Raw genomic sequence first — 13656 nt, forward strand, 5'->3', positions numbered from 1 at the left:
GTTGATGTTGCTAAAATCTTAATAAACTATATAAATCTATATCTTAATAAACTATAATAATCTTAATAATAAAATCTTAATAATCATGAATTATTCAAAATTTTTACTTTGCATGTTTTTTTTTATGTTAGAATATATAGAAGTATTATATAATTATAGGCATGTGAAATATTTTTTTTAAATTGATGTTGCTCAAATTTTATTAAACATCTAATAGTTTTTCTTTAAGATTTATATTTCTGTTTTTTTTTCTGCAAATAATTATAAAATTTTGAAATAATTTTTTTTCAGTGGGAACTGATTTTCAATTTTAACTTAGATAATAAAATTTATTATTTTGAGTCATTTATTTTCATAGCACAAATATTTTATATATTTCTATAATACAGAGATGTATTCATTAATGCAAGTACTTAAAATTAGTGCTTTAAATACTGTAATTATTTTTGAGTTATCTAGTTTTATATTTAGGAATAGTTAATGTAATTAGGGTGACCAACATACCAAAGTAAGCTGGAATGATGGAACTTTTTTTGAGGGAAAAAAAAAAGATGAGATCAATTTAAAGTGTTCAGAGCTGATTGTGCTCCGGAAAAAATCTGGATTTCCGGAATTTTTGCTAACAGTCATCCGGAAGTTTCCGGAGATCGAAGGTTCAGGCGTTTCAAAAAATCCTTGATCACAGAAGTTTCCGGAAATCAAATTTTCAAAGGTGGAACTTAAAAACACAGTTTATTTTATTTGTTTGTAAGGGAGAGCCAGAGAGATACTTAATAAGCTTATATTCATGATTAATATTCATTTTTTTATCAGTAAATAGTTGTTATAATCATAAACTCAAGAAAGAAAGACATATTTGTAAATATTAATTACTTCTCCAGGTCATCATAGGTACGTGTAAATGGTATAGGTATGCGTAAAATTTTAAATATATTTTAATCAAACTAAGAAATACTGAGAAAAGGGAAAAAAAACTTGTTTAAATTATTTTTTAATTTTTCAATTAAAACGTTTTTTTATTTTTATTTTATTTTTTTTTTTTTGAAATTTTTCCGGAATTTTGACTTGGGCTACCCCTGAGTGTTAATATCTGTACGTATAATTTGCAGACAAATTTGATTGCTTCTTTTTTGTTTAAAATCACATTAAATTAATATTTATTTTTTATTTTTGATAACTAAAGTAAATTAATTAAAAATTTGGGAGGAATTATTATATATTTGAAATGGGCAACTCTTTCGTCATTAAAAAGAAAGAAATTTCAGAGAATTGGTTGATAAGTAAGTATAATATTCTCACTTCATAGTAAAATTGTCTCTTTTCAATAATTATTTTCAAGGAAATCAATTTGTTTTAATGCTACCCAAGCCTTTTTGTTTCTGTTCGGGCTACAGAAAGTATATAAGTGTATTTAACATATTCTAATATTTCATGAAATGTTTTTTTTTTTGGTAATGTTCAATTATAGTACGTACTGTTTCTTATATTTAAGAATATTTGCTAATTCTACAAAAGCATTAACTTAGTCAAATGCAATGAGAAGAGGTATTTTATTTGAGTGGGCAAATTGAGTAAATATTATGCCCATGAAAAATTATGTAATGAGGAGGGGGGTAACTATGTAATGTCTTGATGAGTAGAATTTCTACTACTGTTAAAATTTTAAGCTTCAATAGAAAGCTTAAAGCTTCTTTAGATCTATAGAAATGATCATCTGGCATATTTTTCTATAAATTTCCCATTTAACAATTTGAATTATTCATTGAATTGAAAAATAAAATAGCTATTTCTATGTTGTTTTTTTTGTATAATTTTCTTTAAACCTTTGAAATATTATGATTATAAATAAAGTCACAAGCTTTATTAAGCATCTATAGATCTATAGAACAGATGATCTGGCATATTTTCTATAAATTTCCCATTTAACAATTCAAATTATTCATTGAATTGAAAACTTAATAGATATATCTATATTTTTTGTACAATTTTCCTTAAACATTTGGAATATTATGATTATAAATAAAGTCTCAACAAATAAAAAAATTAAAAAAAAAAAACTTATTAAAATTTGTGTTAAAAAATATAGCACAATTTTTAATTATAAAATAGCAGTAATGCATCATCATCATCATAGTTGGTCAGACAGCCCAGTGTGGGCCAATGCCTTCTTCTGAAGATTTCTCCTAAACGGCTTTCTAGCTATCTTTGATCTACAATTCTTTTCATTAATTGCAAGAAAATCAGACTCTACTACTGAGTCAGCCCATCTCAACAGCAGCCTTTCCCGCTTTCTTGTTACAGTGGGTCTAAAAAGCAATATTTTTTTTATTGTATTGTCATCACTCATTTGAATCACGTGGGCCACCCAATTCATTCTATTTATTTTTATGTATTTAATAATATCGGGTTGTTATAAATCTTGTAGTTAAATCTCTTCCAGTTATTGTTTTAATTTACGCCACCAAGTATACTCTGCAAAATCTTTCTCTCAAATATTGCGATACAATTTTCCTCCAGTTTTGTCATTGCCCAAGCTTCAGAAGCTTATGTTAAGACTGACAGCAGTAGTGCAACTAAATTTTATTTATGGATTGGGATTGATTGGTTTTTAATTTTAAATAGCATCTCTGAATTAAAATTTGAAAGAATCGCATAATGTTTTATAAAAGTCATCATTTCATTTATTTGGTAAGAAAAATCTTTTAATCAGTATTCTTAGAACTATATTATTATTAGAGCCTTTTATTTATTTTTTATTTTGCTTTTAAACTAAGCATGCTAATGTTTTTAATTATTTTATTACTCTGATATATAACTTTTATTTTAAAAAAGTTTGTAATGTGTATACGCCAAAAATATTTAAATAAAATTTTTCTGGCATAATTTAATCTAAGTACTGGGGGAGGAAAACACTTCTTTAAATTTTACTGTTGACAAATGCTGATTTTGAAAGAGTTTTAAATATAACTTTAAATTGATTACAGATTAAAATTTAGAATGCTTTAGTTTTATTTTAAAAAATTTTAAAATTAATGTTGTTAATTTTACATTTTAAAATTTTAGCAATTCTTCAATTTTTTATTAAAATTCTAATACAAATTTGTAAATCTCAATTTAGACTAATGTATCAACTAATCTATGTTTTTTTTAAAAAATTTATTTTGAATCAAAACTTTTTTTTTCAAATTTTATGCACACTTTGCTGTTTATTGGTGAAACAAAACAAATACTGTTTGAATTTCACACCTAGCTTTTTGTGATCATTAATTTATTTAAAAATCTCATCATTATTAAGATTTTTTTCTTCTCCTTTTGAAATCAGATTACAGCTAGTGTGTACTACTGAACTAAAATAATACAGATCTGGCATCTTGTTGAGAATGCTTTTGCAATACTACAATTAAACTTATTAACTAATTAATTGATAACTTTTATCTCTTACTTTTTTCAGTTTGATGTTAGGATTATTGTAATTAACTCAAACTGGCGCATTTTGTAGTTAGCTTAGTTTGAGAGTTTCAAATTTTATTTAAAATAACATTATTTCTTGTCATTGCACAATATATTCAGATTATTTTTTTAAATAATGTACTTTCATAAAAGCATACTTTTTTACTTTATATATTTTATTTAAATAACATATATATATTATTTAAATTTATATTTATTAGCTTAAGGTAAAGTATGCTGAAAATTTATTTTGACTTATTATATTTCTGTTTGTAATGTTTCATTTGCTGAATTAAATTTTTTATAGTTCAAATAATTGTATTTTTTATAGTATCACACCGGACTGGCAACTATGAGTATCACTTGAAATTGGCTATATCTTTAAAAAAAATGTTTTGTAATAAAAAAGCCAGATTATTTTCAAATGTATAATAGTATTAAGTAGTGATATTAGAGATTTATAATTATTTTTTATTAATGAAATGCTTCTAAACTTTTTAGAAGTTAAATGAATAATTGTTTGAATTATTTTGCATTTTTGATATTTATGTTATAATTTATTATTGTGGTTCAAAACTGAGAATGCATTTGAATATTTAGAGTAGAGATTGGCTTTAGTTGTGAATATTTATCCTGCATGATTGTGTGGTTTTTATGTTTAAAATAATGTGTTCCTTTTTAAGTATCATTTAATCTTTGTCCTTTTTTTCCTACGCTGCTTGTAGTCGACGTCGTTCCTCTATTCTAAGGCAGGTAGATTTCGGCTAGGATTTTTTTTTTACAGTTTGGTTAACTTTTTCAATTTTAAGCATGAAATTAGCTATCTATTATGCTTGACATAATCATAAAAGCCTTTTTACTTTCATATAGGATAGTTCGCACTGACAGTAATAAAAATATTTTTTAAATGAAATTCTCTTAAGCAGTCATAAGAACTAGGTTTAGAAACGTAGCTAACATTTCTTTTATTTGGGAAATAGAGAAAAACCTTTGTGAAAATCTTTTAAAAAAATATATTTGTATTTTACAGTTGTTGATAATTCATAGCTTTTTGAATCAACTTATTAGCACACTACAAAATTATCAATTGAAGTTACAATTTTTAATCCTGTCTATGAAATACTGTGTGGAATAATAGTTTTTTTTCCCTCCAGATTTTTCTTTCTGAAAATTGCTCCTATAAAACTTGTGCATTGTGCAACAAAATATGAAAGAACGAATGGTTACTTTTATTAGGCTGACTAGACTCTGTCAACAGATTTTATTAGTTTGCCAAAAGGAATAGTTACATGCTTCAATAAATGTTGAAATATGAAAGAACGAATGGTTACTTTTATTAGGCTGACTAGACTCTGTCAACAGATTTTATTATTTTGCCAAAAGGAATAGTTACATGCTTCAAAGATGTGAATATGTAGGGGAGTTATTGAAAAAGGAAATTTTTTACGTAGTGGAAAAACTCGTATCCGGAATTGTCATAACTTTAATGAGTCCGGAAAATAGGAATAGTCAATCAAATATTAAAACATATGTTATTTAATAAAATAATAATAAGTCATTGATAATGAAGTTAATATTTATTCAATAACATTTTGTTGTTAAATAATTAAATGATATTTAATTAACTGAAGAATATTTAGTGTGATAAAATAAATATTACTAATGAAATCTGGAAGGAAAAAAAATGAGGCAGAGGATAAGTTAAATTTCACGCATGTTGAAAATTTATTTGTCCTTTTTTTTTTTTCTTCTTTTTTTTTTCATTTGAAAGGTAAAAATTGTAAATATTCATGTGAAAATAACATAATAAAAACAAGCCTCAAATTGGAAAGGAAAATCAATTTTATTTAATAAAAAAGAAAAATAAAATATTCGATCTTTTTTTTAAAAAAAACTTTTATAATTTAAATGGAAAAAAAGGGAGATGTTCCCTGTTTTTTTTCAAGCATTATTAATTTTCAGCTTCATTAATATTTATAGTTTACTCTTTTCACTTAAATTTGTTTTTCTTTAATTGTTCTTATTTTTCAACTACACTTTAAGTGTGCTAAAATCAGCAAAAGGCCGTAAATTTTTTTTTTATTAGTGATATTTTCTTTAGTACAGATCGGGAACATTAAAAGAAATTATCAGAATTTTTTTGAAGGGGGGGGGGGAGATATTTGTTTATTTAGATAGTTAAAAAATGTCTAGAAAATAAATGTTTGTGGTAAACGGAAGTCCTGACACGGGATTTTGTACTGTATTTAAAACAGCCTAATTATAAGTCTTATTCCTAATTATAAATATTTATTCAAGCATACAGTTCTAAAAATGCATTATTTCTCTTTTGTTACTAATTTTTTTTATTTTTTTGAGCTTAGTGGAAGAAGGGTTTAAGTGACAGTTTTAAAGATATTGAGATTTTGATTGAAAAATTTAGAATGTAACATTTAGATTTTTAGATTGTAAAAAGATGGGTAATCAATAAAGATAAGGTACAGTATTTATTTCCTAACATATGGAAAAAATAGTGATGTATGAACTTCAAAGCTGAATCACTAATTTGTCACTTAGAGCCTTCATCCACTCTGCTCTTCAATTGTTTATTAACTTTTTTTATATCATTTTTAGCTACCTCTCTGCATCTGCAAATATTTGGCCTGAATGTAGTCCACTAAAACTGCTAATGTGCCTGCAAGCTCCGCTTTGGATTATTATTTACAATGCACTAGTCTTTTCTTTTACATACATGTATGCTTTATTTCTTTTGCATTGCCTTGCATGAATTTTTTGTTATTTTATTATATACTGTTATAGTTTGCTGAGTTTTTTTTTATTTGCTTACTAAACATTTATTTATTAGTTTATTATGAAGCATGAGTAAGGCATTTGCTTTTTATTCTTCAAAATATTCGCTAAAAAAAAGCTCATTTTTGAAAAATTTATTTATGAACTAATCTCATGCAATCCAAATGTATTCCTGCTAATTTTCCCCTTGTATGTAAGTTTCCTTAAATTGTGGTTCCTTAATTTTTTTTTTTTTTGGTTGAACAGTAGTGTATATAGAGTTAGGTGCATCTTCCTGCTACATTTATGGGTGCATTCTAACCCCTCAGACTTATAATAAAAAATTTAAAATTATAATATAAAACAACAGCACTATGGTGAAGAGATTTTCAGTTATTAAAAATCATTACTTTTATTTCAATTTGAGAAACTGAAAATAGTAACTGTGATAAAAACATAGAATTAAGGTACTAAATTGAAGCACTGTTTACACTTACCGTATTGAAATAATTTTTTTTTTTAATAATCGGAGAAAATAACTGACTATTTTATAGTAATTACATTCAAAGTTTAGATGAGGATTATTATTATTTATAATGTGAATTGAAAAATATTTTGTAAATAAAAAATATTTTTATTGTAACTCTGTTATTTCTTCTGGTGAGTGTGCCCTCAAACCTTGTGCACTCCTATGCAATATAGACTTTGCCAGGATATTATTTATGCACTGGTGTTAAAAAACTACAGCACAAATTTAATTATACTTTTAATAATCTTATATTATTTAAACTATATTTTCATCATCTTTTTTTTGTTGCTAAATTGAATAAGAATTATATAACAAAGTGCTTTGCAACTACGATCTCTTGAATAACATATAATTTTTTTCACTCCTCAAGAAAAATTTGACAAGAATATAACACTGAAAGGACATTCAGGAATATAATGACATTTATTGAATCAATTAAAATTAATCCAAATGATGTATATCCCACTGTGTAAGTTGACTTTTCAAATCCCCTAAATGCTATCAAAATCAGGGTGTTGACTTATATACGATAAAAAAATCAGATGTTTGTTGGTCTTATATTGGTGCATTTTTAACAATTATATAGATATAAATAATTTTATGTCAATTTATCTTTTTTAAAAACTACTTTTGAGGCTGTTTTTTGAAAAGGCTCCCTCGTAATATGAAATTGTGCTTTTATGCGAATAATATGCTATTTTTATAACTGCTGTGTGTTTGCAACTGTTACTCATGACTAGGGCTACAGGTTTGTCGCAACGCGAATTTCCGCTATGATTTCCACGAAATTGTCATCTTTTTTCCTAAAATCCGCGAATTTCTCAATATGACTTGACTTGCGCGAAAATTGCTTAAAATTCCATTTTTTTAAATTTATTTTTTTTATTAAACAGAATTTTTTATTTTCCTGAACCTTGAATTGAACATGCAAAATTGTTTAGATATTTAGGGGAGTGAATCAATAGCAAAATGACATGAAAATAGTTCAGAGATAAGATATAATCACAATCTTGTCAACTAAGGTGGTCTTTCTACACTTAGGGAGGGTAATTACCTTCTTGAAGTCAGTAAGAGTACAAAAGAAATTGGAATCACAAAAGAAGGAAAATGTTATAAATTAAATCTTTGACAGAAAAATTGTTATACATGCTATTGCACTGGGCAATGAAATTTCTACTGCCTTTCTACGTATCCAGTTAATTTTTCCTAGACGACTTCTTGTGATTTCTTAAATATGAATCAGTTTCTTAGATGAAGGGAGGACTAGTAGTTAGTAGGGACTTGTAACTAGCAGTTTGAATGTAGAATGTTTGAGTTTTCACAGCAATTACTTCTTACAAAGCAATGGTCAAGGAATTGGGCATCGGTGAAGGAAAATTGATCGAGTTTCGGAAATCAAAGACCGAACGCTCCAAAATTGGCAATTCGAAGTTTGTCGGTGCTAAAAACAGCGTAGACACAGAAAGATCGTTTTCTAAGTATAAAAATGTATTAAGTGATGAAAGACGAAAGATAAAGGAGAATAATCTGACAATGTACAATACTTTGTACCAAAATTCTGTTCATTTAAATAAAAATATTAATATTGCTTGAAATTCAAAGAAGTACTTTTGTTGTGTCTTTTTAAGCTTTTTTTATTGTTTGCGCAATTTCTGTTTTTTGCATCATTTATATAATAAATTTTTTTATGTTTAAAATTTGTGTAATTTTCAAAATTTTCCGCGAATTTCGGGTCTTTTTTCCTGTGACAAACTTGCAGCCCTACTCATGACTGTTAGGTTAAGTTTAGCCTATCTGAAGTCAGCAGCCAAGTTATCTATTGAAAGTCAGTCAGTTGAAAATGATGCAAAACGTCAATATGGAGAAAAGCCACAATTTTGTGAAAATGAAAAGCGTTTGTGGTATAATTTTTTAATAATTAAAAACTTACTGCAATGTTGCATTACCTGGGCTCATAAAAATTTGCAAAAACTGAGAATATGGCCGTGATTTTGATAATTTTCATTTAGGTGGGAAAATGTCACAAAATTGACAATTTTTAAAAAAATTTAATAACCTTTAAAATATTTAAGTTATTGTTTGTTCTAAAGTTCAGATAATTATTCACGGCAAGATTATATGTATAGCTTAAAATCATCACATTGCTTCAAATGTAAGGCACTTAAACTAGTGCCTTTTTATTTTCCTTTGCCACAGCTTTGAGAAATAGCTTCAAAATGATATATGCAGTTAATTTTGCATTTACTCTCGTCATATTTTCTTTACATATAAAATTTTTTTTTAGAAACAGATCTTTAAATTACATTCAGGTTAAAAAAATAAGAATGAAAAAAGGTGAAATAATTTATTAAAGAGTATATCTCAAAAATACAATGTAGTGAAAACTATTAAAACATACCATAAAGCCAAAAATTTTAAGATTCCAGAACGTGTGTGTGTCAAATTCAATAAAGTTTGCAGGGTCATCATTCAGATCTCACTTTGCAGTTGATTCTACTCCATCCTCATATGCTGAGTTCCACAAAGAATCATCTTCACTACCATTTAAAGAAATCGAAATTCCTCTCTTTTTAAAGTATTTTACATTAGGATTTTAATCTACGTTTTGATATGCATCTAGCATGTTATTTAATAGAACTTTTTTTGAAAAGGCATCTTGAAACATCTTTATTTGAGAGCAAAAGTTTCATATTTTTTTTTTTTTAGTGATTGAGTTATACACCTGGCATACCAGAAGTTTTTGCTATTTTGTAATCAAAAATAGGGGTTTGACTTATACACCAGGATATACCTTAATATTAGTGAGCAAGTATGGATACTTCCTTTTGATAGTATCATTTCTTATGTTCTGCAGTATCAAAAAATTTTAACTATTTAATGTAAATATATGATAGTATAATTTTACTGAGTCATATTTAGTATAATAAGCTATATTTCCTTTACAAATATTCCTTTTGTTCACAAAACTTTATAGGACATATCAAACAGTTAGTTTTCGGGCCAAATTAGGCTGTAGAAATTTAGGCCAAATTAGATTGACTAATTAGTTTTAGACTCTGGAAATTTGAAAAAACATAAATCAGCATCCAGAAACCAATTAAATATTATAGCTATTATTAATTAAATAACACTACCCTAATTTTTTTACCTAGCTAGGATATTGATACAAAGTTAATTATCTTATTCCTAACAATTTATTACTGTTATTTAGTTATTATTCTAATTCTAAAAATGTAGTGCAATATAGTATATACATTTAATTTATAAATAATAATAATTATATAATATAATATAAAATTTAAGTATATAAATAATAATTATATTATATAATATAAAATTTAGTATGTAGCATATTTATTTTGTCACCGACAGTAATCATTTTTACACCCTTAAAAACTTAAAATGTAAAAGCCACATTTAATATTTTGTTAGTTTTATGAACAATATTTAATTCGTATAAGCTTATCTCATATAGTGTATGAAAATTACTTTGATTAAAGAGTGAAATGAAGCACAGTATCAAACTCCCAATTATACAGCACTTCAGTTATTTAACACCCCATCTGATGCATGTTAAAAGCCTTCTGAAGTGCATTTCACCATTATGGCAACCATCATGAAGCAATTGTCTGTTTTAAAAATTTATATATTGAAAAACGTTATTCAACAGCTGATATTATTAGAACAGGAATATAGTGTAGCATTTTTTGAAGTCTTACACAATGAAAGATGCAGTTTTCATTAAAACACAGTTACAGCTGGAGTTGTTGGAGAAATTAAACTTATTCGAAAAAGCATGTACTGTAATTTAAGATGGAAAAATTAAATTAAAATACCTAATTATAATAGTTCTGTAATTTCACACTTAAAAAATTTTTAAATATTTTATTTATTTTGCTCAATGTGTAAAAAATTATTATTTCTAAAAATTGACTTAACTGATTTTGCAATAAAAATGTTTTATAATTTTTTTTCCCTATTTGCCTAAAATATTGGGAATAGACTTTCTATAGATTTCTAATTAGTGATGGGAACTTATAATACCTATTTATTTATAACATATAATTGTCATAAGGCTAACCATGGGAGGTTTTCATGGTTTTTCTCTTATTGTAACACAAATGCGGGATAGTTCCATCAAGAAGTTCTCCAAGAAGGCAAATTTCTCCCAATACTCGATCCAGGAGTTCCCTTGTCTTCTGGATTGGGTTCAAAATTGCAAAGCTTAAAGCATTTTTACAAGAAAAAATATTGAAAAGAGTTACTTATAGAAAACTATTCAATTAAAAAAAATTATAATTTATGCTATTGTTGAATCGAATTTAGCAGTACAATTCAACAATTTTCCGCAATATAACAGTTAAAATGTGTGCAGAGTATTCTCAAAATTTGAAACTGAGTTATTAATTTAGTATGGTGAGGGGGTTGATCCAAAAGCGAGCATCTCAAGTTGCCTTTGCTCTTTAAAAGTCTGAAAAATCTTGATTATGCCTTTCCATTTTAATTTTGTTTTACATAGCGAAAAGTTAAAAAAATTGCATTAGGCAGTGATAAGCAATGTTTGTTTGTGGCATGAGTGCTGTGTGTTGGCCATTCATGGTCTTAGGTTTAGGCAGACTAATGACACTGGCCTATGCTAATTATAATCACAGTTTGCCCAAGCCATTGTAAATTTCAAAAAGTATTAAATAAAGTATTTTCAAAAAATGTTTCCTATGAAACTTAAAACTTAATTTTAAAATTAAATTTTAATAAGCAAATAAACTTTTTCTTATATTTTTGTAGGAAAATAGTGCCATAATAGTTGACGTGATTTATTCAAATCACATCAGAATTTTTTTTTTTAAATTATTAATTCAAATGATCTGATTTTTTTCCCTAAAAAAGATTGTTAATCTCTTTTTTTTCCATTCAATCACCTTTCTTTAAAAAAAAAAAAAAATAGAAAAAGAAACTTACTTTAAAAAAAACATTGAATTTTATCTTGAAGAATGATTAAAATCACCTAATTAATTTAAACGAAAATCATGTGATTTAAATAAGTTTTCATGTGAAATATTTTTATAATAAAATTTTTAAACATATCCCTAAGTTATAGATTTTTTTAAACTTTTAATTACATTGATATTGAAGACTTCATCAGAGAAATGTTGAGAGAGTCATGTATTTAATTTATTAAATGCTGTTTAATTACCCCCATTTAATTTTATACTTATTTAAATTGTACTTTTAAAACTTATTAAATATATGGTTTTAGTGCACTAAAAAGGAATCAGAATTGTTCTGCCATCAGAAATTTAAAATAATTGACTTTTTTAAAAATATCTATTGATCTTATTTATTTTTTAACTGACTACTTTGGTTATCGTCCTTACAAATTCATGAGGATGATAAAGTTAGAAGTTAAATATTTATGATTTTTATTAATTCAGTGGTATTTATAATAGTTAAATAATAATTTCAATCATTCCAGGTATGATTATTAAGTATTTTAATTTTAGTTATGAAATTATTTTTAAATGATACTAAGCATTTTTGTTGCACATTATTAGAACAGGGAAATAGTATACCTCATTGGGTTTTTGGTAAAATACCATTTTTTTAAAAAACTTTGCAGTTATTTTTTATTTTTAATGAAATTTGTTTACTTATTTTAAAATGTGTTAATTCTGTTTTGTTGTTTTTGTTTTGCAAAACCTTTTAATTTTTTTTAAAGTTACTTATATAGTAAATGTTCTGTGTGCAAGGCAGTAACTGTTCTTGCTACTGTTGCCTTGCTGCCGAAATATGAGCCATGAAATACCAAAGTCACTCAATTAGGCATTTGTTATCATCCTATGACAGCATAAATTTAAAAAAGACTAATTAAATAGTCCTGTTGAAACTATATATTTTTATTTAGCATCGGACTATGTTATGAAATTAAATAAAAAATCCTATTTTAAAGTGTTATAAACCAAAAACAACAAAAGTTAAAAATTTTTTTAATTTTTAGTGTTTTCCCACTGAAACATTTGTCATTACAACACATATTATAAACAAAAACAGGATATTGTGCTATTTTTTATGCATGTAACTATTTAATATTTTGGTAACTATATAACCTTTAATTTAAATTTTTGCAATGTTTGCCGATAAATTTTTGTGTCTCATAAGATTTTAATTTAGATTTTCTTTTAGATTAAAACTAAGTTCTATACTTATCCCTTTTAAGGGGTCACAGTACCTTTGCAACAATTTTCTAAAATAAAGGTATAATCATTCATTTTAAGGATGCTTTACATGCTCATTTAAGTTATAATCAATAATTTATCTTCAAAAAGTAATTAAACTGTTTAATTTTTTTAAAATTTTAAAAAAAGTTGGAAAAATTCCAAATTTTTAAATCCCTAAGGCTTTTTTATTTTAACATATTTTCAAAAAAAGTTTTTTTCATAGTGCTTGCAATATTTATCTTAATAATTTTGTGCATTCATTTGTTGATTTATCAATTAGAATATTTTTTATAGATTATTTTGTAAAAAAGTAGAAAAAAAGGGTAAAAATTCCTGTTAGGTATATATAACATGCCGTAAAAATTGTAATACCTCATAAAATGCTTATTCCATGCACAGTTTAAATAAGTGTATTATACTCAAGATAAAAAAGTTTACTTCATAGCTTTATCTTAAATAGAAAAAATTCCTTAGGGATTTAATTAAGATTGACACAAAATTTTCATCTATGCGAAAAAGCACTTTAAAGTCAGGCAGCTGAGCAAGTTTCTGTATTAGAACAATTTAAAATCATTCATAACTTTTTTAAAAATGTAGATAGAGAGATGAATTCTTTTCTGTACATTTGAAATACTTTGAAGTTTTATTATAAGCAATAAAAATTTTTTTGGTATTTTTGTCATTTTTTGGGTA

At 25.5% G+C, this 13656-nt stretch overlaps 1 protein-coding gene across 6 annotated transcripts in view; it reads left to right on the top strand.

The window, feature by feature from the left end:
* Positions 1-13656, top strand: part of Cadps (calcium-dependent secretion activator 1) — an 82467-nt gene that overhangs the window by 6726 nt on the left and 62085 nt on the right. For 3 of the 6 annotated variants that reach the window (XM_016054090.4, XM_043046047.3, XM_016054095.4), the window contains exon 4: positions 6064-6183. The exons of the other annotated variants lie outside the window; for them this stretch is intronic. In XM_016054090.4, the coding sequence (XP_015909576.2) occupies positions 6064-6183 (120 nt within the window). The remainder of the gene's footprint in view (positions 1-6063; positions 6184-13656) is intronic. 6 annotated transcript variants of the gene reach the window in all.

The sequence above is a fragment of the Parasteatoda tepidariorum genome, chromosome 9 (assembly GCF_982258835.1).
Source record: "Parasteatoda tepidariorum strain Cologne lab strain chromosome 9, Ptep-v5.0, whole genome shotgun sequence".
Lineage (NCBI taxonomy): Eukaryota > Metazoa > Arthropoda > Arachnida > Araneae > Theridiidae > Parasteatoda > Parasteatoda tepidariorum.